Source organism: Patella vulgata, chromosome 2, assembly GCF_932274485.2.
Source record: "Patella vulgata chromosome 2, xgPatVulg1.2, whole genome shotgun sequence".
NCBI lineage: Eukaryota > Metazoa > Mollusca > Gastropoda > Patellidae > Patella > Patella vulgata.
In genome coordinates this window covers 36,581,196-36,603,031 of record NC_065880.2, presented here as the reverse complement: position 1 = coordinate 36,603,031, position 21,836 = coordinate 36,581,196, and the positions used below count along the sequence as shown (strand labels likewise).

The 21,836-nt window shown below is 31.1% G+C and overlaps 1 protein-coding gene across 1 annotated transcript in view; it reads right to left on the bottom strand.

The window, feature by feature from the left end:
• The window catches only part of LOC126810974 (dynein axonemal heavy chain 5), a 36,404-nt gene extending 17,556 nt beyond the window's left edge, over nucleotides 1–18,848 (bottom strand). The window contains exons 1-38 of the mRNA XM_050536427.2: nucleotides 18,652–18,848; nucleotides 15,583–15,671; nucleotides 15,175–15,273; nucleotides 14,258–14,290; nucleotides 13,989–14,051; nucleotides 13,677–13,748; nucleotides 13,405–13,458; nucleotides 13,014–13,187; nucleotides 12,665–12,854; nucleotides 12,335–12,500; nucleotides 12,071–12,164; nucleotides 11,744–11,842; nucleotides 11,413–11,594; nucleotides 11,041–11,160; nucleotides 10,695–10,896; nucleotides 10,247–10,342; nucleotides 9,765–10,028; nucleotides 9,573–9,638; nucleotides 9,219–9,448; nucleotides 8,786–8,937; nucleotides 8,215–8,422; nucleotides 7,808–8,028; nucleotides 7,303–7,562; nucleotides 5,922–6,128; nucleotides 5,249–5,734; nucleotides 4,914–5,032; nucleotides 4,462–4,761; nucleotides 3,724–3,964; nucleotides 3,462–3,588; nucleotides 3,265–3,337; nucleotides 2,972–3,125; nucleotides 2,425–2,691; nucleotides 1,901–2,029; nucleotides 1,580–1,717; nucleotides 1,200–1,424; nucleotides 794–966; nucleotides 444–622; nucleotides 90–277 (exon numbers count right to left, since the gene is read on the bottom strand). Coding sequence (XP_050392384.1) covers nucleotides 90–277; nucleotides 444–622; nucleotides 794–966; nucleotides 1,200–1,424; nucleotides 1,580–1,717; nucleotides 1,901–2,029; nucleotides 2,425–2,691; nucleotides 2,972–3,125; nucleotides 3,265–3,337; nucleotides 3,462–3,588; nucleotides 3,724–3,964; nucleotides 4,462–4,761; nucleotides 4,914–5,032; nucleotides 5,249–5,734; nucleotides 5,922–6,128; nucleotides 7,303–7,562; nucleotides 7,808–8,028; nucleotides 8,215–8,422; nucleotides 8,786–8,937; nucleotides 9,219–9,448; nucleotides 9,573–9,638; nucleotides 9,765–10,028; nucleotides 10,247–10,342; nucleotides 10,695–10,896; nucleotides 11,041–11,160; nucleotides 11,413–11,594; nucleotides 11,744–11,842; nucleotides 12,071–12,164; nucleotides 12,335–12,500; nucleotides 12,665–12,854; nucleotides 13,014–13,187; nucleotides 13,405–13,458; nucleotides 13,677–13,748; nucleotides 13,989–14,051; nucleotides 14,258–14,290; nucleotides 15,175–15,273; nucleotides 15,583–15,671; nucleotides 18,652–18,766 — 6,255 coding nt within the window. The 5' untranslated portion in view covers nucleotides 18,767–18,848. The remainder of the gene's footprint in view (nucleotides 1–89; nucleotides 278–443; nucleotides 623–793; nucleotides 967–1,199; nucleotides 1,425–1,579; nucleotides 1,718–1,900; nucleotides 2,030–2,424; nucleotides 2,692–2,971; nucleotides 3,126–3,264; nucleotides 3,338–3,461; nucleotides 3,589–3,723; nucleotides 3,965–4,461; nucleotides 4,762–4,913; nucleotides 5,033–5,248; nucleotides 5,735–5,921; nucleotides 6,129–7,302; nucleotides 7,563–7,807; nucleotides 8,029–8,214; nucleotides 8,423–8,785; nucleotides 8,938–9,218; nucleotides 9,449–9,572; nucleotides 9,639–9,764; nucleotides 10,029–10,246; nucleotides 10,343–10,694; nucleotides 10,897–11,040; nucleotides 11,161–11,412; nucleotides 11,595–11,743; nucleotides 11,843–12,070; nucleotides 12,165–12,334; nucleotides 12,501–12,664; nucleotides 12,855–13,013; nucleotides 13,188–13,404; nucleotides 13,459–13,676; nucleotides 13,749–13,988; nucleotides 14,052–14,257; nucleotides 14,291–15,174; nucleotides 15,274–15,582; nucleotides 15,672–18,651) is intronic.
• Nucleotides 18,849–21,836: the final 2,988 nt, after the last annotated feature.

Genomic DNA, 21,836 nt, shown 5'->3' with positions numbered 1-21,836 from the left:
TGATGAAACATCTTAAAAGTTTAACAAAGCAAATAATCTATAAAAAGGTAAGTTTCTTGTACTAATCAAATGGATCACATTTTACTTACCATGGTCAAGAAAATACCAAATTCAGGGTCCATATCAACAGAATCTCCATCAGTAAAAATGAATTGCGATTTTCTTTCCTTTTTACAGGCTAATACAATAGCAATCTGTTGAGCTGCTACTGATAGTACAGGCAACTCAATACGATTAAACTCATCAAAACAACCCCAGGCACCAGCTTGAGCCAATCCTAAAATATAAACATTTTAACAATTAGCTGGTGCAAAACCAGAAATATTCATCATACTATGCTTTCTTTACATCCTAGGCTTCAAATAAATTTAATGTTTTAAATAACTTAATAAGGCATTTTTAACAAAAACTTAGTTTACTGACAAATATGAATAATATGGTACCTTTGTAGATTCTTCCCAAACCTCTGTAATCCATCTGATCTGAGCAGTTGAAAACAACAACATATTTACCAAGACATCTACCCATATCTTTAGTTGTTTCTGTTTTACCTGTACCAGCTGGTCCAGCAGGTGCTCCACCTAAAGCCATACCTAAAGCTTGTGATAGTGTGATGTAACATCTGAAAAATACAAAACTTGTTTAATCTATTGATTTTTTGAAACCCTAAATCTTATGGTAAAAAATGTACTTTCTTTGTTATATTTTAAAATGTGCCATTGAACAATATAATCAAATTTTATAAGTATTACATTATCACAAAAGTAGTAATTGAAGGCTGGCTACAACTAACCTGTCAGTCAATGGTGTGATGACAAGACGATCAGTACAACCCAAAAACTCATTCTGATACGAGAAATCTACATCAGTAATTGATACAATACATTGATCTGTATCTTCTTTAAAATAAAACCTTGACTGTTTCAACCATTCAAAATCATTCAATGATTTCACATGCAACTTGTACTGTAAAGTAAAAAGAAAATGTAACAATATTTCAATTTGACAGTTTTACCAATAATTTGTGATGTATGTTAGGCAGTTTATCTGTTTGAGAAAATTTAATGTAGGTCCGTCTTTAAACATAATGATTTGAAACTATCACAACAAATGTTTATAGAGACTGTCTAACGGACCAACAATCAAGTATCACAATAAGGTTACAGTAGATTCAGTTTAAGTAGATAGAGGTAACATACCAAGTCATCAAAGATATCTTTTTGATGAACATGTATAGTAATTAAAGTTTCATATTTTGTTCTTTCCATCTTTGTTAATTCAGTTGTAGTTTGATCAATCAACATATTCAACATGTCCAAGAATTTCTGATTAGTAGTCTGCATAATTTTCTTGTCAACTCGTGCATTGTTGATGGCATCTTCAGAATCTCTGGTCCAAACCATCTGAATACCTAACAATCCAATCTGTAAGGCAAGAAATATATCAATTATGTAAACTGTATCATCTCATCTACTATTAAAGTAAAATCCACTTAAATCTGAAACGTACACATATATATATGAACATATATGTCCAGAATTAAGGTTAGTTTTCTTCAACAGGTGAAAACAAAATTTACCTGTGATGGGTAATGGTTTTCAAACTCCAGTAAATTAAAGCTGGAATCCTGTATAGCTACCGAAGCGGTTTTAATAATGCCATGTAATGATCTTCTACTGGTTTCTAATAATTCTCCTAACCACACTTCAACATTTCCCTGTTCAAGTAAAATTATAAACAAACATTAGATTCAATTGTTTTGGGTTTTTCTCCAAAATATCATCTTCAGTTTATGGGCAAAAAACTTTAAATTCTTGTTTAATATAACAGCAAAATATTTTTGCTTAGATAAGATCATCTAACTATTATTATTAGAATAAATTTACTTAAAATATCATACCTGAGCCATGACCGGACTATCAAGTGGAACTGCTTCTCCTTCCTGTGAATTGACCTCTAATATTTTATCATAGACTTTCTCATCAAAAGTTACAGTTCTTGTATTATCAAACACACTCAATAAATGATTCTGAAAATAGAATAAATCAAGAAATTATAATAATCCAGAACTCTTACAATCAAAAATTTTTGAAAAATCAATGTAGTTCTTCCTTATTCCAAATGAACAATCACACAAACTTGAGATCTGTGACCTAGATTTTATCGACTGAATCTTCAATGTAGAAATAAATCGGATTTGCAATCAAAAATTTTAATGGGGATCTTCTGTATGATCAAATGAACAATTCCCGCAAATCTGAAAAAAATTAGTATAAAAAGCTCTGAAGTGTATTGTGGTAACAAGAAGGTTACAATAGACCAACCAGACACATTCACAGTAATTCACACTAAATAATATAGGCTTACAAAAATATAGATATTAACAATAAAATTTGTAAACAAATTAATCACAGTCGCACATACCTGGATTGTATGAGAATCACTGGCCTGACCAAGAATTTCTAGGAGGGCTGGATCTGATACAAAGAAGAATCGAGGGAATAGGAGACGTTTTTTCTCCAGATAACCAGACAATGATTTCTGACATATCTCTAATTGTTCTAGAAGATGAGGTAGAAGCTGACCCAATGTGTCATCACCTACACAACATATTACAACATTCACATTCTCATGAGCTCTAGCCATTATCTTCTGCCAGGATTTATCAATATTACTGAATCGCTTAGCTTCCTGTAATACAAGACAAAAGCAGGTTACAAATATACTAAAATACACCAGAACAATTATATAGAAGTATACAACAGCACAAGAATTTGTTAGCCACATTTAATTCTTTACATGAAATCATTTTATTTTAATCAATATTCATTCAAATTGATAATCAATTTGAGATATTTTTACCACAAGTCAATTTCAGATATTAATATTAAAGTTAAGAAATATGTTTATTACATGTCAAATTTTCTTATAAGTCAAATTAAGGAGATATTTTAAGTGTAACAATGAATACCTGTGGCAGTTGTTTAGCAATATCACCACCAACAAATACAGCTTCCAAATAAATCCACAAATTCTGTACAATCAACCAGTTTTCTATGATTTCTGTGGTGCCTGTCAACTTCTGTACCCATTCTTGGATATTTGGTTTGAATGGAGCATTATATCTATTAAAATAACATAAATATTAGTAGGATGCTAAACCTCATTTCGTTATAATGTAAAAGATACATGTATGAATGAAATCAATAAGCTGAATAATGTAAAATAAAACATATCAAATCAAATTCAATTAGAAACACTTACCTGTTACTGAGCAGAGAACCTAATACCATTAAACTGTCTTCCATCAAAGCAACTGTCTCACCAATAGTATCACCTAGTTAAAATAAAGTAATCATCGGGTGAATAAATACCCTTTAACAACTTCTCTAATTCTTGCATCCATAGTTATGAAAAATTTAAGCTTGCTTGGAGAGATAATAGAATTTTAATAAATTTACCTTTCAAAAGAAGTTCTCCTCTAGTTTTAAAGTTTGTAAATTCAAAGTTCTGAGTGCTCCAGTCATTGATGACTTGTTTCAATTTAGCTTCAATATCTTTTTCTTTCACAGCCGATATACAGATATCCTGAAAAACATTTTGATCTAATTGATTTTTGATCATATTTCAACAATCTACAATTGTTTAATAAATAATTCTATTAGTGATTAGTCATAATATTAAAATTTAATCATGTGGATGAAATAGAATTAACCAAGTTACCTCTATATCTTCCTTATACTGTAGGAGTGGCGCTTTCATCAAATCTCTTAACATGAAGTTATCAGCTTCAACGTCTAGTGTATGTCCAGTCAATTGAGAAATTCTTTCCCAATGACGACCCTGCATGGCTTTGTTAGCCATCATCTCCAATAGGGGACAAGTCTCATTGAAATCATCAATAGTTTTCCGCAAATCCTCATAGGCCTGCCACTCCTTTAAGGCCTTTGGCAACTTACGGCATCTATTACAACATAAGTTTTATTTTAGATATTTTTATCATCATTTATAGTAATACAATCTAAATAATGGTTTTTAAATCTATTTTCATCATTTTTGTTTAGTTTAATTAAGACAATAGATATTGAACAAACAACAACATGCACATACAACTGTGTAAAAATACCTTATTCTTATGTGCGATTGTATCTACATTTTTGATAATTTTCTACACTAATAAAACTAGAGATATCTAGACATGCATCTATGTGCTCATAACAGATATTGTAGCGAGTTACCGTGTTTCAACTCTGCAGCAGTCATAATTAATAAAGATTCTTGTATTAATAATAAATTTGTTTTGTAACAAAATGTTTGTTATTTTTAGAAATAATTAATAATTTGATATCTAATGTCACCATAAAAATTAAAGTTTTATGATAAAAATTCTCTAACGATACTGAGAATAAATTAAATCTATATCAATTAGTTTTTTAATTTAGTAAAAGTATTGCAACTAACCTATTTTGAAAGTCAAGTAATTCTGTATTGATTTTATCAATATCAATATCAGCCCAAGCAATATCATAATAACCATTAACATTCTCCAATACAGTATTATATAACTGATACAGTTTCTGTAACAAGTTCAACTCCTTCTTAATACGCATCAAGTCAGGATACTCTGTTTGAGCTAGACCAAACAACTCCTCACCACCAGAATATGTGACATATTTGCGATAGAGTTCATCAAATTTAGCCTGGTAGATATTCAACCGATCAGAAGCTTCTCTTGGTACAATACCATCCTCCATTGGTCCACTAAAACAGAAACAATGATTTTAGGAACAGGCGTTTCTTGAAAGAATTTCAAAATAAATCTGTGGTCCGAAATAAACCTTTCATTAAAACAGATTGTGTCATTTGAAAATTCTTAAGAACCACAAGATAAGTCAAACTAATACTATATGTACCTTTTATCATATTCAGCAACATATTCATCAGTATCCTTTTTAAATTGTTCTACACCTGCCAACAGATCAGCTTTAAAGGCAGGTTGAATTTGTAATAAGTGCTCTTGTACCGATGTCACCTAAAGAAAAAAAAAACCCACAGAACATTCAATAATCACATTTATACATTACTGATATGATTAAAATAAATTACATTTTTAACCCCCAAAATCAGTTTTAATATCAGAATCGTTATTTGAATTTCAATTCTGGTAGTGATTCATAATTTAATGATAACTTCATATACACAGTCTCAGATTAAATACAGGAAAGATAATATATTTAGATAAACTCACCTGATGATTGAGTTTTTTCCAGCTATAAGAGAGTGAATCAACTCGTTCAGCATTACCATCATTAAAAAATATATTGTATCTATTCAATAAGACGTAGGTTTCTTCTATAGGTGTTATAGTCATATCAATACGAACTTCATTCTCACGAATCTCACTCAATCCAGCCATGTGGCTTCTAACATCATCCAGATCTTTAACGGGACGACTCAATTTCTTCATCAAATTTTCAGTAAATTCTAATACTTCATCCATCTGTCGGCCACATTTCTCATTGAGAGCCTTAGCATAGGCCATTTTCCAATTCCTGGTTTCAGTAACCAATGCCAAAACAAGTTTATCATTTTGGAAAATGACAGACCCTACGCGGAATGAAGCATGAATTTCTTCCACTTCTGTTTCCAGGCGTTGATAGTATTTGATCTGGGATTCGATTTCTGACATCAAAGGATTTGTTGCCATAAATTCCTTTACTGTTTCATCTGGGGTCTAAAATAAAATAAAGTCACATCGATTTTAATATCAGTTTTATATGAATAAGCATTAAGTAATACTTAAGTCAAATAACTATGCTTAAATATATATAAAATAATTGTAATTTCTAAAGATATTTTATTCAGAAATTTTCTGAAATAAGTAAACAGGATGTATGTTTGTTTTGTTTTAAATATTTTACCTTTGTCCAAAGTTCTGAATACTTAGTATAACCATCCAGATTTTCTTGTACATCTCCTTTAAAGGTACTGATAATAGAGTTCAGTTGAATGACAATCTTAACAACATCTTTATGATCACTAATGATCTTATCTAGTGGTTTAATCTGAGTGACTGGAATCATCTTGGTGGTATCTTCCTTATCATCAGCATTAGCCATTTCAGCTTCCTATAGTATTAGTAATCAATACAATCATAAAGTCACCCAATCAAGTAATATTATTAGTTTCTGACTTTTCGTGTCTTGGGAAGAATTAATACATATGTACAGTACGATATTGTTTATGACATTATATTTTTTCTTATTATATTTTAAAACTTCTGTGAGATTCTTCAGAATTGAACAAAAATTGGAGGAAAATAGCCAGATATCTTAGATTTATTGTCTAATCAATGGAGATCTATTACTATTTGGATATTCAAGACAAAAACTAATCTTCTACTAAATAGGCAATGTAAACAACTAAAAGTATCTAAGTCTATAACTTGACATGCTAATACCCTGGTATTAATATGTATGCTAGGTACTGACCCTTGGCATACATCTTTCAACTACACTATAACATTGAAATATCATATAAAGTAAAAGAATATTATAGTTTTATGGAAAACTTAAGCTAATTATAAACTTACAATACTACTCTTAATTTATTCAAATTTGTATCTGAACTTTGTATTCACAGACATTAGTTTGGTCATTTAAATGAAAAACATGCACTACTCAGTGTTGATAATTTAAAAAATTAATTAATTTCTGTATAAAACCTTGATAAAAAAAAAATAATATTTTAAGGACTAATTACACTATTATATAAAGACTATATTGTAAGATAAAATGCTAAGTATGCATTTAGACTATGGTATATATAATGTAAGAGTCATAGACTAGAAGTAGACTAAATCTAGAGTGATATTATAATACATCAACCTGTGCAACCTTTAAGATGCTGAAACATACATATTATTGTATTTTTAATAAAACTCTCTCTCTATAGCATTAGCCAGTGCTCAATGACATGAAACTGACCTTCATTATAGTATAATACAGTTCAAGCAGCTTGATATACAAATAACATGAGAAACTTGACAATTTAAACAAAATTAACTGAGTCTAAGAGAAACAAATTGGTATATAAATATACATAATATTATGATAGTGCTACAATTCAAACAACTTCACACAACAGCGGGTTAAAAAGCAGAACTCTTTCCAATTTGATTGCCTTCCAATAGAAATTATTGAAAATTTGCAGATATAACAGACTTAGCATTGGAAGGGATTTGTGCAAACACTCAAGAGTTTTCCTAATTTCAGAGCACTGCCTACTCTAAAGGAGACTTACCTTCTGTTGTTGTTTTTGGTGAAGCATTAGATGTTCCCATTGTGGAATATTTGATGATGCCTTTAGAATGATTTGTACAGCTTTATTCAGGGTATGTTGTAAATCATCTAAACTAGGTTTAACAACAACATTAGGTATAGCTAGAATAACATCTACCACAAACAATGGTGGTTTAGGATCTTCCTTCAATTCATCACCTAGACTATAACGATTTGATGCCTGCAGACGTCGTTTGATGGTATCCAATGATAGTTTTGTACCTATGAAAGGAAAAGAAAATTCTAGAATAGTTCGCCTTCACTTACTATTTAAATAGAATAGATAAAATAGTATAATATTAATATGGATAAACAGGTTTCAATGAAAATTCAAACAATATTCAAGAAAACTTATGTGTTCTTAGTTAAAATACTGTTCTATACCTTAAAACTGTGCGGTGTTTTTTTTAATCAAATAATAGTTTCAAGTATCCAGTTTAACTTAGACTAACATTTTCTGTACTTACATTTAACCAAGGCTTCGGTATTTCTCTGTGTGAAATAGTTGAGTATTTGATAATAACTACATGGTAGACATTCTTGGCATCTTTGTTTTTTATTCTTGGTATCGGGTTGAATGCATGTATAACCTTCTTCAGCTGAAAGATTGACTTTTTCTGTTGGTGATAACTTGCTCTGTATAGCTTCTACTAACTCAGTAACAGATCTTTCTACCAACTGACTCTGACTGCAATTTATAATTAACAGAACACAATTTTTATGCAATCTATAAGTTAGAAACATAATATACAAAATGTAAATGGTGTTCAAATAAAGCATAATAAAAATTGAAAAAATGGCTGCTGCTGCATTTATCTAAATCTAAAGTATATACAAAACTTAACTGACAAAAAGGAACTTTAACGTCACTTACCTAGCCAGAGATTCTGAAGCTAAGCTAACTACATTTGTAGTTAAGTTTAAGAACTGTTCAGCTGTAACAGCTTCATCATCAGGTAGATCACATAAAGCAGTTAATGACATATCTTGTAATACAGCTTCTATACGACACTCTAGTATATCAGTTACTGTTTTAGACAACTTGTCTAACTCTGTCATCACATTGTAGATATTCTTGATATCTGCAATAAATAACAACATTCATGAACATCTTAACTTTATGTACATACACACCCTAAATTCATGTATATTCAAACAGAGAGAATCTAACAATTTAACTTAAATGCAGAATTCCAGAAATTTAAGTATCTAACTCCTTGCAAATTCTTGAAAACTTCTTTTTTAACAAATTCCACAGCAAATGACATTAAATTGTGTTACTTGTCAGAGAACAATCACAAAGTATTTTAATAATAAAAAAGGTTGACTTAGATGAATTACCCAAACAAAAGCACAAAATTTGTACATTAAATTTTAATGTACAAAAATAATCTACTCTCTATGCACAACAGTTTAATAAATTTGTGTATCCTGTTAATACTTACAACCATCCAAATTAATAGATGTCCATGTCAGTGTAGACAAACCAGGTGCTAATGCCTCCTCCACTCTCTTATTAAATGGTGTTATCAGTGGCAATAAAACACTGGGAATCTTGGATAAAATGTCCTTATAGCCATTCAACATCTCACGTAATCTGCCAAAAAATATCAAAATCCACATAAATTTCAAAAAATCTATGAACTGAATTAATTTGAAAAATAAAAGTTAAAAAATTGTTTTTAAAAATAATTACTGACCTAATAATAATATGAGACCTTGATTTTTCACATAAAAAAAAACCCATTAAATAAGATTTTATCAAAAACAGTTTAAATGAATTGGCTCAAAAAAAAATTCTTCCCAGCAAAATTAAAGATCAAGATATTGATACAGCCATGTCAATTATTCATAGAACAAGTCAGATAAATTACTCACGCAACATGATTTTCTTTGATAGATTCTTCCTTAACTATCAATTCCTTGGCGGCATCAGGTACATCAAGATTCAAGGCCTGTAAGCACCTGGCTTCTTGTATTAGCTCCATAATTTGAGGGTCAAAGTTCACATAAATTTCATTTGTATCAGGGTGCCGGACCAACAGTGAGGCATGAAGTCCACTTTTAGCTGCTTCTACAGCCCTATACCAACCACGATGATATAGCATCTAAGAATAAAAACAGTTTTCGCATTAGGATTGGTCATTCTGGGACACTATAAATAGCATTATTTCTTATACATGGTAGATATATTGTAAAAGGCAATTTCTAAAAGGATAATTATAACCTTACCTCATACTCTAGAAGAACTCCGGCCATTTTGTTGTAATTCCTGATAACTTTTTTGGCTTCAGTATTCTGAAATATATAAAATGAACATAGAATCATTGACTTCAATTTGATTGTTTTATTTCAATCTGTATACTTAAAATAATAACTTTATTTCAAAAACATACTGTAAGGTTATTTTGTGGCAGGTCTTACTTTTAGAATTTCTGGTTTAGTTTTGAAGACTTTCATGGGTGATTCAATCTTTCTGTAAAGCTGTCTGGCCCATGCTATCCTACCAGCTATTGGTGGAAGATTTCTGGGTATGGTAGGTTCTGATTTAAACTTTTGGTAAGTTTTCCTAATACTCTCTAGATCTCTACCATAAGCCATCATTACTTTCATATACTTGTCGTTCATATCAAGTTGGGCACCCTTGATAGACTCAAATTTACCAAGTAATTCAATGGCTTTTTCCATCTGTAAAAACAAAAGAAATTGCAACCATCACTAATTACAATGGGCAACCATGTGCTGGTATAGAGGATTAGCCTTTAAAAAAAGAGAAATGTATTTTACATTTACCTGACAATCAAATTACAGAAGATTTTAGTTTACAAGAATTAAATTAATCAAAGATTTACGGATCACTGACAATGGTTTTCATTTCAGCATAAGGAAACAGATCTTTTACTTACACTAAGGGATCTCTGGAACCAAGAGTCCATAAAATTTTGAATAGACATTCTTAAGTTATCAATCTGATTACGAAATTCCATATAGTCAATATCAAACTGGAAAAAAAAGACAACAAAACAAAATGTACCGTTGCAATTTAAATTTACACATTAACAAAACTTCTGAGATCTCATTACCTCAACAGATGGAACTAATATCTCAAACAAAATCCTTGTAAACATTTGGAAAAACAAGAAGTTTACCTAAAATGATTAAAGCTGTTCCATTCCTTCAAAACCTAGGTATTCAATTGAATATTCAAAATTGATATATTTTTGACATCTCACATTCTTGACTTCGCAATAAACTAAAACTTAATAAAAAGGCACTGTTAAGTTTCATATTATTTTGTCCTATTTTACCTGTATCATGATTTACTCCATAGGAAGACAAATATAATAAAGTTACCTCTCCCTTCCTGTGATCAAGAACATCATAATTTTTCTTTCTAGTGGCCTCCACAATAGTTTTATACTTCACAGCTATTGTTTCAATGCCTTCAACTTTCACATCAGCCAAACCAGAAAAAACTTCAATAGTATTAACCATATCAGTGATTTTTTCCAGTCTTTTGCAGAATGTATCAAACTTTCCAAAGATGTAATTTTCACTGAAAAATAAAAGGAAAATAATAAAGTCTGATTTAAGTTTGATAGAGATTTAGAACATGAATCAAATAAGAAACAACTGTGGCCATTATAATTTCATATAAGACTAAACAAATTCAATTCGGGGAATGCAATTCTTATAATACCTGAATTCAAACTGTCTTTCATTTAGATTTTCCTTCAGTTTTTGCTTCGTCTTTTGAAACTGCTTTTGGTATTCTTCATTTAGTTTCATACATTCATTCAATTTCTTCAGCAGTTGATCTCTGAAAATAAATAAATAAAATGAATTTCAACAAAGAAATATTTCAAAATCAATTACGCTACTGGTATTCAAATTGAACTAGAGATATTAATAATCTCTCATGGTAATTGTGACACTAACAATTTTTTTTTTTTTTTTTCAAAAAATGTATTAACATGGTCATAGGACTCGCTCTTGAATTCCATTCACTAAAACATAATGACTACTACCCATAATTATCCAGATGACATTTTAAGTATTGTGAACCCTTTACCTTGGAAGTTCCCAGATTTTGGTGATTCCTTGGTTGATGTACGCTTTACATGTTGTAATCATCTGATTGGTTACTTTTACAAACAATGATGTCATACGTTCTGATGTATTATAGTACTGAGAAATACTGTATATCATTCTAATGGCATTCATCAAACTTGGAATATGTTCCACCATAGTGGCCTGAAGAAAAAAAAACAATTGGTAAATAAAATTATTTATACAAACCTATTCCCCACTTTATATTAATAAACTGGAAATTAATAAGTCATAGAAATCAAAGTTTCAATCAGTAGGGTTTAGATTCAGTGAAAGAAAAGACAAAAACTTACTGGTGTGCATTTGACAAGAGGTCCAAAGAATTTATCTAGTGTGTACAGATATTTGACATTATCCTTGGCTTCATTAGCAGCATCTGTTATACGACCATCCTGGAAAATTAAATTGAAGATATTAATTTACAAATATCATATTACGAGTACCTAATCTACAATATCTAATGGTTTTATTAAAAGTAGATAAAATTACAATATTTTGGCATGGCTAAAGCGATAAGAAATCCTATCTTATTTAAATCTTATTATAATGTAGGTTTATAGATGATTATACATTTTGTTATCAATGCCCATAATTTAAAAAAATCAATCTTTGATACTAACCAAGTCTTTCCATATTTTTAAAGTTTTAGATTTGGCAACTTGGAGTACTCCAAGAACAGCTTTCACTTTAGGGCTCTTCATCTGTTCAAGTAGGCTAAAATAATAAATGGATTACTGTATTATAAAAGAAAGCAGAACACAGTCGGTTACATTTCTTTCAGCAATCTGTTAACTTTAATAATCTAATCATTCATTTATCAAAAATCGATTCATATCATTGAATATAAATTTATCAGTCAGATAATATCTTTTTGACAAACTCACGTGTTAAATTTGGCCATTCTTGATTTCCAGTAAGCTAATTCAGCAGTTGGACCAATATCATCAGCTTCACGTCTCATCTGTTCACTCTCTGCTAAAACTTGTTCTATCTGTTTAGACCATGTACTCAATAATTCCTCCATTTTCTCTAGAGTTTCTGTATTACCAGCTAAAAAAAGTAGGATTTCAAATTAATAATGGCAAACTATAAATAAAACTGACAAAACTGATATTTTCTTCTTTTAAGTAATTGTTCTACAGGTGCCATAATGGCTTGTAGAAAGTAAAATATTAATTTTACTGTAATATTGGCTAATAACAGATATATTGTACCTGCTGTTTGATAATCTGCTACTGTATTCATTCCTTCCAAAATGTTTTCTGTACCATTATCGGCTAATTTCACCTGACCTTGCATATTATCTAATGCTGATAAAAGATTCTTATTAAACTTCTCCAACTGTTCGAGAAAATCGTCAATCTGTGGGTTTGATCCATTTTCAGTACTTAGAGATCCCCATTGCTATAAAAGAAACAAACATAAGTTATAAATACATATACAGAAACTTCAGAACATGATTTTGTGACTTTATCATTAGGGTACTGATAGATATTTCAAAGCAATCATTCTCTTCCAGTTATATTACTTTAAATACAACTTATAAATCAACTTTATATTTACCTCCAGTGATTTGAGAGCTGGTAAAACAACTTTAGCTAAATGTTTCTCCAATCCATTTAATATTTTACCATTACTACCATCCATCATACCAAAATTAACTTCTTGTGATATATTAGCAACAGTTATAGCTTTAGTTGTGGTTCTCAGAAAGTACAAACAAATTCCATGTAATCCCTGAAATATGAGAAAACATTACAATACTAGTAAGCTTTAATAGGTAATTGACAACTATATTCAACCGTGGTCAATTAATTATTCTTGAATCTATTTAAATATAAAATGATGGATTGAATGTATCAATATCAGATTGTCAGATGAAACAACGTCTTGATTCAAGTACATGTATTGTTTTCGAGTAAATTGCTGAAAAACTGGTCAAAATTTGTGTTACCTCAGAGTCTCCATTGGTCAGGAACAGTTTCTTTTGAGCAGTACCTGATGATGGCTAAAACGAAAAAAAAAAAAAAATTATTTTACTTTTTAATCTTTTAGTATTTAGTTTGCCATAAATTTGACAAATTACTAATTCACTTCTGATTTTGTTTACCAAGGTTAAATTTTAAACTTATGACAGCCAAGACAAAATATTCAATTTACAGTTTAATTAAATCAGTTAATTGTTCAAATTTGTCAATTAGGCAGTATGATAATTTTTTTACTTACACTGATATCTTGATAGAAAAACATTAGTTTTCGTGACCCATTCTGTTGTAAAAACGGTCCTATCAAATCAAACTGAAATAAAAAATATAATCAAAATCTTAAGTCTCTAGATTTATTCACTTAATTTGATAGTTACCTGTTAGAGATTGCTTACTTTTCTTTTTTTTCTTCAATAGCTTTCTATCACGTTTTGCAGGTGGTTTTCTATTATAGGCCAGAGAAGTGAGATTGGAAATACTTTTTAGTTTAAAAACTGTTAACCTGTGTGTCTGTTTTGTCAAAAGTTAAACATGGTCTTAAATTTTTTCTTACCTTATCGTCACCTAAAATAAAATCTTCAACAGTAGCTAAATCCAGTCCAATAGAATCTCCAATCTGTAAAGAGATAATAGAGTAAATCTTATCATAATGTCAATAAAGCATCAGATTACAAGATTATATATATCCTTGAATAGTGTTGACCTTCTTTAATCATTTAAGCTTATATTCCCCTTTGGAAATTCCATAGCAAATGCCTTGACATAGTCAGTGAAACCTGCATAATTCTTTGTCATTAAAACCAAATAGCATTTGAAATTTACCTGATTAAATAAATAGGTGTGTCTTGAATCCAACTGAAATCAAGATAATATTTGTTCATCAATAAAATATTTAAACCTATGTGATAGATATTACATAGATATAACAATAAAAACGAAAAGAAAAAAAATGTAATACTCATTGTGCCTGATCAACCATACTCTTTTTATACTATATTAATAAAGACACGAATAATAAATATGTGATATTCTTACACAAGGAGCTTTTGATTGATGATAACATTCCAATTCAATTCCAGAATCTGATACACCTTCATCCATTAATTTAGACATACTTATTGTCTTATATAATAATATAATATATTGTGACAGGAAACTGGCGTGTTCCAAATGATTTCACAATAATTAAAGACAGGAAAACAGGTGTTTGTGTTGAAACCATTCAATTCAAACTGCATAATCAAACTGATAACATGGAGGGGAACAACTGAACAAGACCATGATGTATAAATAATTTATTACTTATTTCTTCGCAGCAGTAATTGGTATCATGCAAACTTTCTTGGTGTTTGCATGAATTTTAGAAGATGCAAGATTCCAACACGTAAGAATTGGCCCTTAATCAATTTTGTTGGAAGACTATTATTATGAACCGATAACAATAGAACGGGTTAATAGGTTTCAGGAAGTATCATGTCAATAATCAATAAGGAAAGACAGTAACAAATTAGGAGCTGATAGATCAATAAAGATAAAAGATATTTATCACAACCCGATGTTTCCATGATTCATCAATAAGTCAGTGTAGGTTTCTTTCTTCAGTAATTAACAGTTTTATTTGTTACCACAACTGATCATTTTAAGCAAATCGTGCATTATTTATGCTCTTCAAAATCAAAAGACCATAATTTTTAAATGTAATTCGATTATCATTTTAGTATAAAAATCCATTCAATTACCATTAATCTTCTTTCATCTTTATTCGCTTTAGCAGCTTTCTGCATTTCTTTCGCAGCTTCACCAGACAAAATAACGTTTTTGGTGTTTTTACTAACAGCCTGAGAAAATAAAAGAGAAGTGAGTAGATTAAAAGATAAAAACTTTGAGACCGGTTTATTTTCTGGAGAATAAATAAGTTTATTTTTCCCAAAAATAAAAATGGTTCAGAATAATCTGCTACACAATATTGATATCAATTAAATAATATAGAGAGCAGTTTTCTCATATTCCATAATCAATGTTCTGTACAAACAATATCACAATATTAATGGATAAATCCATACATTACAAAAAGTGAACTACATGTACTTCAAAAGTATTTAGATTAGACTATTGTATCCAATTTTAAAGAATATTTTGTTTCATACCTTTGCTGGTTGCAAGCTGGCCTTTGTCTTGGGTTTGTTAACATTACTACTTGGCTTAGAATCAGTTTTATCTTCAGCTTTCTTTTCATCTGGAACATAAAAATTAACTTTTTTATGAAGAAATTATAAATATATATTTGTGGTAGTGTTCACATCGAATGCTGCTATTGCTATTTGAATAATCTTAGTAATTATTGATTGCTATTTGAATATTTAATTTGAAATAATCAGGTTTTTTTACCTTTTTTTTAATTTCAAAACCTTTTGAAATCAGTATATTTCCCTCAAAACCATTTTTGATAATTTTTTAATATTAGTTGATTTTATCAAATTAACATTTGTAAATATTTCAACTGATATTGAAAATAGAATTTTTAAAACTATTTAGTTGCCATTTTTAATCCATTCAATAACCTTATTCTTTAATACAAATAAAATGTACGAGTAAAATAACTTTTGTCTAATCTGTAATCAAACAGGATTAATATTACAAAAAAGCCATATTACTAGTAGTAAAAAAAATGGATTGTATTTATGAATTTTACAATTAAATCAAAACTACTCAGGTGTTAAATTATATTCCTCATTCTGTATAATGACCCAGAATTAGCTTATGAAAATATGAGATCATCATACTATACTCACAAGGCAATTTTAGTCAATTATATATTGTCTGATTTAGTAGAGACAAAAAAAAAGATCTTACTATACTATACTCACACAGGAAATTTAGTCAATTATTTATTCTACCTGATTTAGGCGAGAAAAATAAATTACACATACAGGTAAGTTAATCATACTGGATAGGCCAGTTAATAAAGATTGGTTGCCTGTTACCCTGTACATTCAAATAAACTGTACTATGAATTGGCAAGATAAGTGTTTATACCAAATAACTCAGACAATCTTTTATGTCTGAATAGCCTCTATGAATATGATTTATCACCTGTATGACAGCTTAAGTGACTTAACTCAAATCAATGAACTGTTCACACATTATATTACTGTATCTTAAAGCATGTCCCAGTAACTACCAAGTTATGCATTGGACTAGTCACATTGTAAACACTATAATAAGGACTGTAGAATATTTTAGGTGTTTTGACCTTGCTTAATATTGGTAACTGATGACTAATGCCAAATTTTTCGAACATATTTAGCTGGCAGAAACATTAACTATTAAAAACCAATGAGCCTTAGTGTGACTTACTGAAACGTCACAATAATGGTTAAGCTTCTAGGATCAATTGTGCTCCATTTTTATTGCAAGTACTGAAAATTTTTATGAAATACTGCCATTTGTATATGGTACAATTCTTTTAGAGTTATCACTTCAGTGGAAGCAGACATTAACAAAAACTAAATTTCACACACACACACACTCTACTGACAACATTTAGGCCTAAACATTAAAAAGAAAATTCAACTTTTGCATGGTATTTCTTTTTCGATTTGACTTAATTCTAATACGTTTACACATGCTAACCTTAAATTGTGTGCAAAATCTGCCAATCTTTTTCTGACAAGTGCATCTAATAAATGATACTCCCCAAATATATTCTAATGAATAAATCTGGTTAGTTTGTGGTTAAAGACTCCTGAACACCTTTTCTTAGTCATTTGTAACTTTCTGGAGCTATGGGATACTTTTTACAAATACGTTTTCAGAGAGAGAGAGAGAAATGGGGTTTAACGTCCACTCGACACAAACTAGGTCATTTCGGGACTAACATATGGTTTAATTTTTTATTTCAATAATTCGCTTGCGCATAGGGGTCTTTAGCAGTGGGAGGAAACCGGAGGACCCGGGGAAAACCCACGAGGTTGGACAGGCAACCCTACTCCTTGTCACGAAATACGTTTTCAATTTCAATGTGTGGTTGATCAATATTACCACATGTAAAACAGCTGCATGGAACCAGTAGTGTCCAAAACAATACCACCTAATGACAGGAAAGCAGTTAGAAATAGGCCTACTGATAGTGCCATCTATATTTCATTTTGTTTCTTTAAACTTTCGATGGCCTACACAACATGATGATCTGACCGGTTGTAATACAAGGTCGCGTGTGGGTTGTACGAACAGCTTTTGACCCTAGATAACTTCAGACATTGATTAATCAATCAGTGTTGACATTTCTAGTGGTTTACTCTCAGTTCTGTGTATCACACGCCAAGAACTTGCCACAACAGTTCATTTCATTGGCTAATCCCAGAACCAGAATGTCGGTATAACAAGTCTTTCATAACCTAGTGTTGTGAAGACAAGTAAAACGAAATTTTGAACTATAAAATCAGAACGAAATGGATCTGTGTTTTAATCAGATTGGAAAAGTAAATGATAAAAATAATCTATAGGTTACATAGCCTATCTGGAACAGAATCTATGATATTTTCTACATGTTTTGAATCTCTTGACCATGATGATCGAAACAAAACACCGAAAAGTCGCATACAGTCAAGTAATCTATGGACATGGTTATTTTAAACAGACTGGGGATAATTACTTAAAATAGTTTTCAAAGTCTTGTTAGGCCCTACAAGTGATATTGTCTCTTTAAATGAAGATCCTAAAAGTCTACCATCAGAAAACAGTTGTTTTTTGTTTTTTTTAAATGACAGCTTCGGCCGGCACGGCAGTGGTTTTAAATTCGGGACTATCATTTATAATTTATATATAATTTAGGAAAAACAATTTATCTACAGTAATTCTTCAACCTAGGTCAAATAAAACTGGTCCAAAATTGAGCAACCCCAATGCGCCCATAGTAAAAATTAGATGTAACGGGTGAATGGTATTTATTAACACTATATTACAAAATAGTTAAATACCCGTACTCAAGAGTCCAAACATTAAACAGGTTGGCATGTGGGATTGGATTTGGAAAGAAAAGATAGGGCCTAGTGTTTAGTTTAAGAGTATTAAAAGACCTAATTTAAAATTAGAGAAATAGATATTGGTAACCGAGAATAAAGACATTTTTTACGAACAGTTGTCAACCAAGGTAGCCATTTGTAAACAAAGATGTTTGTCATTGATAATATGGGATGAAATTTGACACCACAAACCTTTATCGCTCTTGACAGAAACAAGCGGAGGCGCAACTTCTTGATCAGGCTTAGGGCTATCTGGCTTGTTTGCTTCTTTCTCGCTCAGTCCCTCGCTTCTTTCCACATCTGCCATTGTACAAAATTTGATTAATACACCTCTGGCAGTCTGAGGTACAACTACAAACAACTAATTAATAAAACTGATTTTACAAGTCCGAACTTCTACTCATCTTATAATGTTCACGTCTCGCGAGCAGACGCAAACAGGTGGTTAGGCGCGTAATAATACAATATCACAGTAGGGGGTAATGTAATTCTTTTTTTAACCGTTTATCACCGTATTTGATGTGGATGTATTTGTAAACAGGGTTGTAACTATCAAATGTAATATTTAGATATTAATATGCAAATAAAAAACTTTTAACATAAAACAATTCGGGGACTTCTTTTCGTGGAAGTATATTTTAAATCCTATCGTTTTCATTCCATGGCAACATGGATAATATGAGCTTTGCAGGAGGGCTGTTGCGACGGCTATTATATTTATCGGATTAAGTTGATTATAAAAGATAAAACACGGCATTTATAAAAACATTAAAGGATCAATTACACAGTCGAATAAAAATGTTTGTTTCTAAACGCGAATATGATCGAGTGGCGTAAAATGTTATTTAAAGTTGGTGTAAAAATAAAGGTGGCTATATCGCGGGTATAAAAATAAGGCTACCGAGTTGTTTTATGTGAATTATTTTATGGCAAAATGTTTAATTTGACCGATTAGACAAAAGTTCTTATTCTACCCTTGAATAACAGAATTCTTATTCTTTCAATTCAGACTTGCCATACAAACATGAAAACAGCTACAGCTATAGCCTACAGTAACTTAACAGCTTCCTGATTAAAACGTTTCCCGCCCAAAGTTCATATTAATGGTCTACTTAATAAATAACTCATCTTTTGTCTTTTCAAAATGGCTTACTAGTCGCGGGCAGTAATTAGTTATACAATAACAACTTATAGGCGTAGACAGTTTAGTTAGTTTACTTATGCAGAAACTGTGGTACCGTCCGACACGTGGCTAGCACAGATACATTCGACAAACTTAGCCGAATTCTTTTGCTTTTGCATTTTTCGGAATATATATATTTTTCACGCCTTAATTCATGCCAAAGGATTCTTTAACTGATTTTTACCATTTAATTAACGAAAACAAAATCCAAATGTCGCCTGGATTTATAAAGCCTGGAGTCCCCGCATATATTCATATTATTCGTCTCATTAGCGCACCACCACGCCACACCCAGATAGTCTAACTTAGCCCCGCACTGACTTCACAATGTAACACTAAAGTTGCATTTCCTTTAGTACGGATCCGGTCCGGCTCCGGTCCGGGAGCAGACATGGCACCGGCATTGTCATGGTTCGTAGAAGAAGAAAAACATTTATAATATTGGCTGCAGCATACATACTGATAAAGAAAAGTAAAAACAAAAGAAAACACCGATGGGGGGTGCACCCTATTTTGGAAGGACGAAAGGAACAAGGAGCATTCAATAATCTCGTTCAGGAATTACACATATTCTGCACAGCTTGCATCATACAGGCATCGATGGCCACGTACAAGTTCAATCAGTTTCTCTATGTCCTTTCTTTCGATTTTCATCTTTTCTTTTTCTGATTGGAATTTCCCTACCTATTTTTAGCTTTTTGCCGTGCGGGCTACCCAAACTGTGTTTCCTTATGTGCGTTTACGGACACGGTTCCGCATGCGTTACCGTACCGATCGCGACATGGTCCGTTTCGAAAAACCGTACCGGACGCCGCATAGAGAACCGTATCCGCACCCGCACATAAAGAAACACTCTTACTAAAATTCTATGAAAGTGATTTTTTCCGTATCCGCAACCGGACCGGAGCCGGACCGGATCCGTACTAAAGGAAATGCAGCTTAAGGCTCTAACAAATGCTATGGATCTCTGTGTAAAAAAAACTAATCGTTGACCTACCCAAAGGCCTCACCGTTGATGATGATGATGATGATGATGATGATAATCATGATGAAATAGCCTATCAACTCAGTTGGAAAAAAAAGAGACCCATCAAAGTTTTTCTGAACCAAGATTGTAGGTGGCACTGTCTTGTTTTGACATAGGCCTACTGAACGGGATTCAACCACTTAATTGGAACTGATATTTCTTTTAGAGACCCAGCTTTCATAGTATTGCTAGTACTCAGAAATGTGGGAAAGGAAGACATTTTATATAATATGTTATGTAAAAACAAAGCAGCGATATATTCAAAAAACTTATAACTTCACCCTCTGTTTGGATGCCCTCGGGGCCGTCGCTCCCTCCGCATCCCTCTCTCCGCTACATTATTTATTAAACATCCTTCAAAAGGCGATCGGAGAAATAATGTTCGTATATTGTCATTAACCATATCTACGCCCGGATTTGTCAAAGGGTGGCTGTCGTCAGAAATACGCAAATTACATTTTTTTTTTTTTTTTTTTTTTTTTTTCGTTAAAACATTATTTTGTCAGTTTATGTCAAACGGATCGAACAACTTTGTAAAGAGTTGTTTGTTAATTGGATTGAATCCGCTCCTGGATTCGCAAATGTTTTTTTGTTGGTTTTTTTTTTTCAGTTAAAATATATTTTATTAGTTTACGTAAAACGGATCGAACAACTTTTTTTTAAAAAAACCTTATGTTTTGTTTGTTAATTGGATTGAATCCGCTCCAGTCTTTGCATAGAGTTAAACCATACTCTATTGTGGCCGTCTATAAAATTGATTAAATCTTAAAAACCTCTTCTTTTCGCAAATACAACGTTTGAAAACTCAAATTCTTAACTTGGTATATAGGCTATACCCAACAAACATTTGTTTACCGTGAGTGGCGTACGTGTTATAGAGATTTAAACAATGGCATTATTCAATTATTTTGAAAGTAATGAAGCTTAAATAGTTAGAGTTTCTAGATTCATATGTATATTCAACAATTAGTATCACTAAAAGCTGATCACTACGACAAATTATTCTGGCGTGCATAGACTCGTTGCAACTTTGATATATTCTCTGTACAAATAGTTATAAGATTTAAAGAAACCTTATTGATGCTAATAATACACCCACCCCTCGCACACACAGAAAAACAATTCAACAACACGTTTCAATATTGCCAGAGCAGCACAGGATTATGA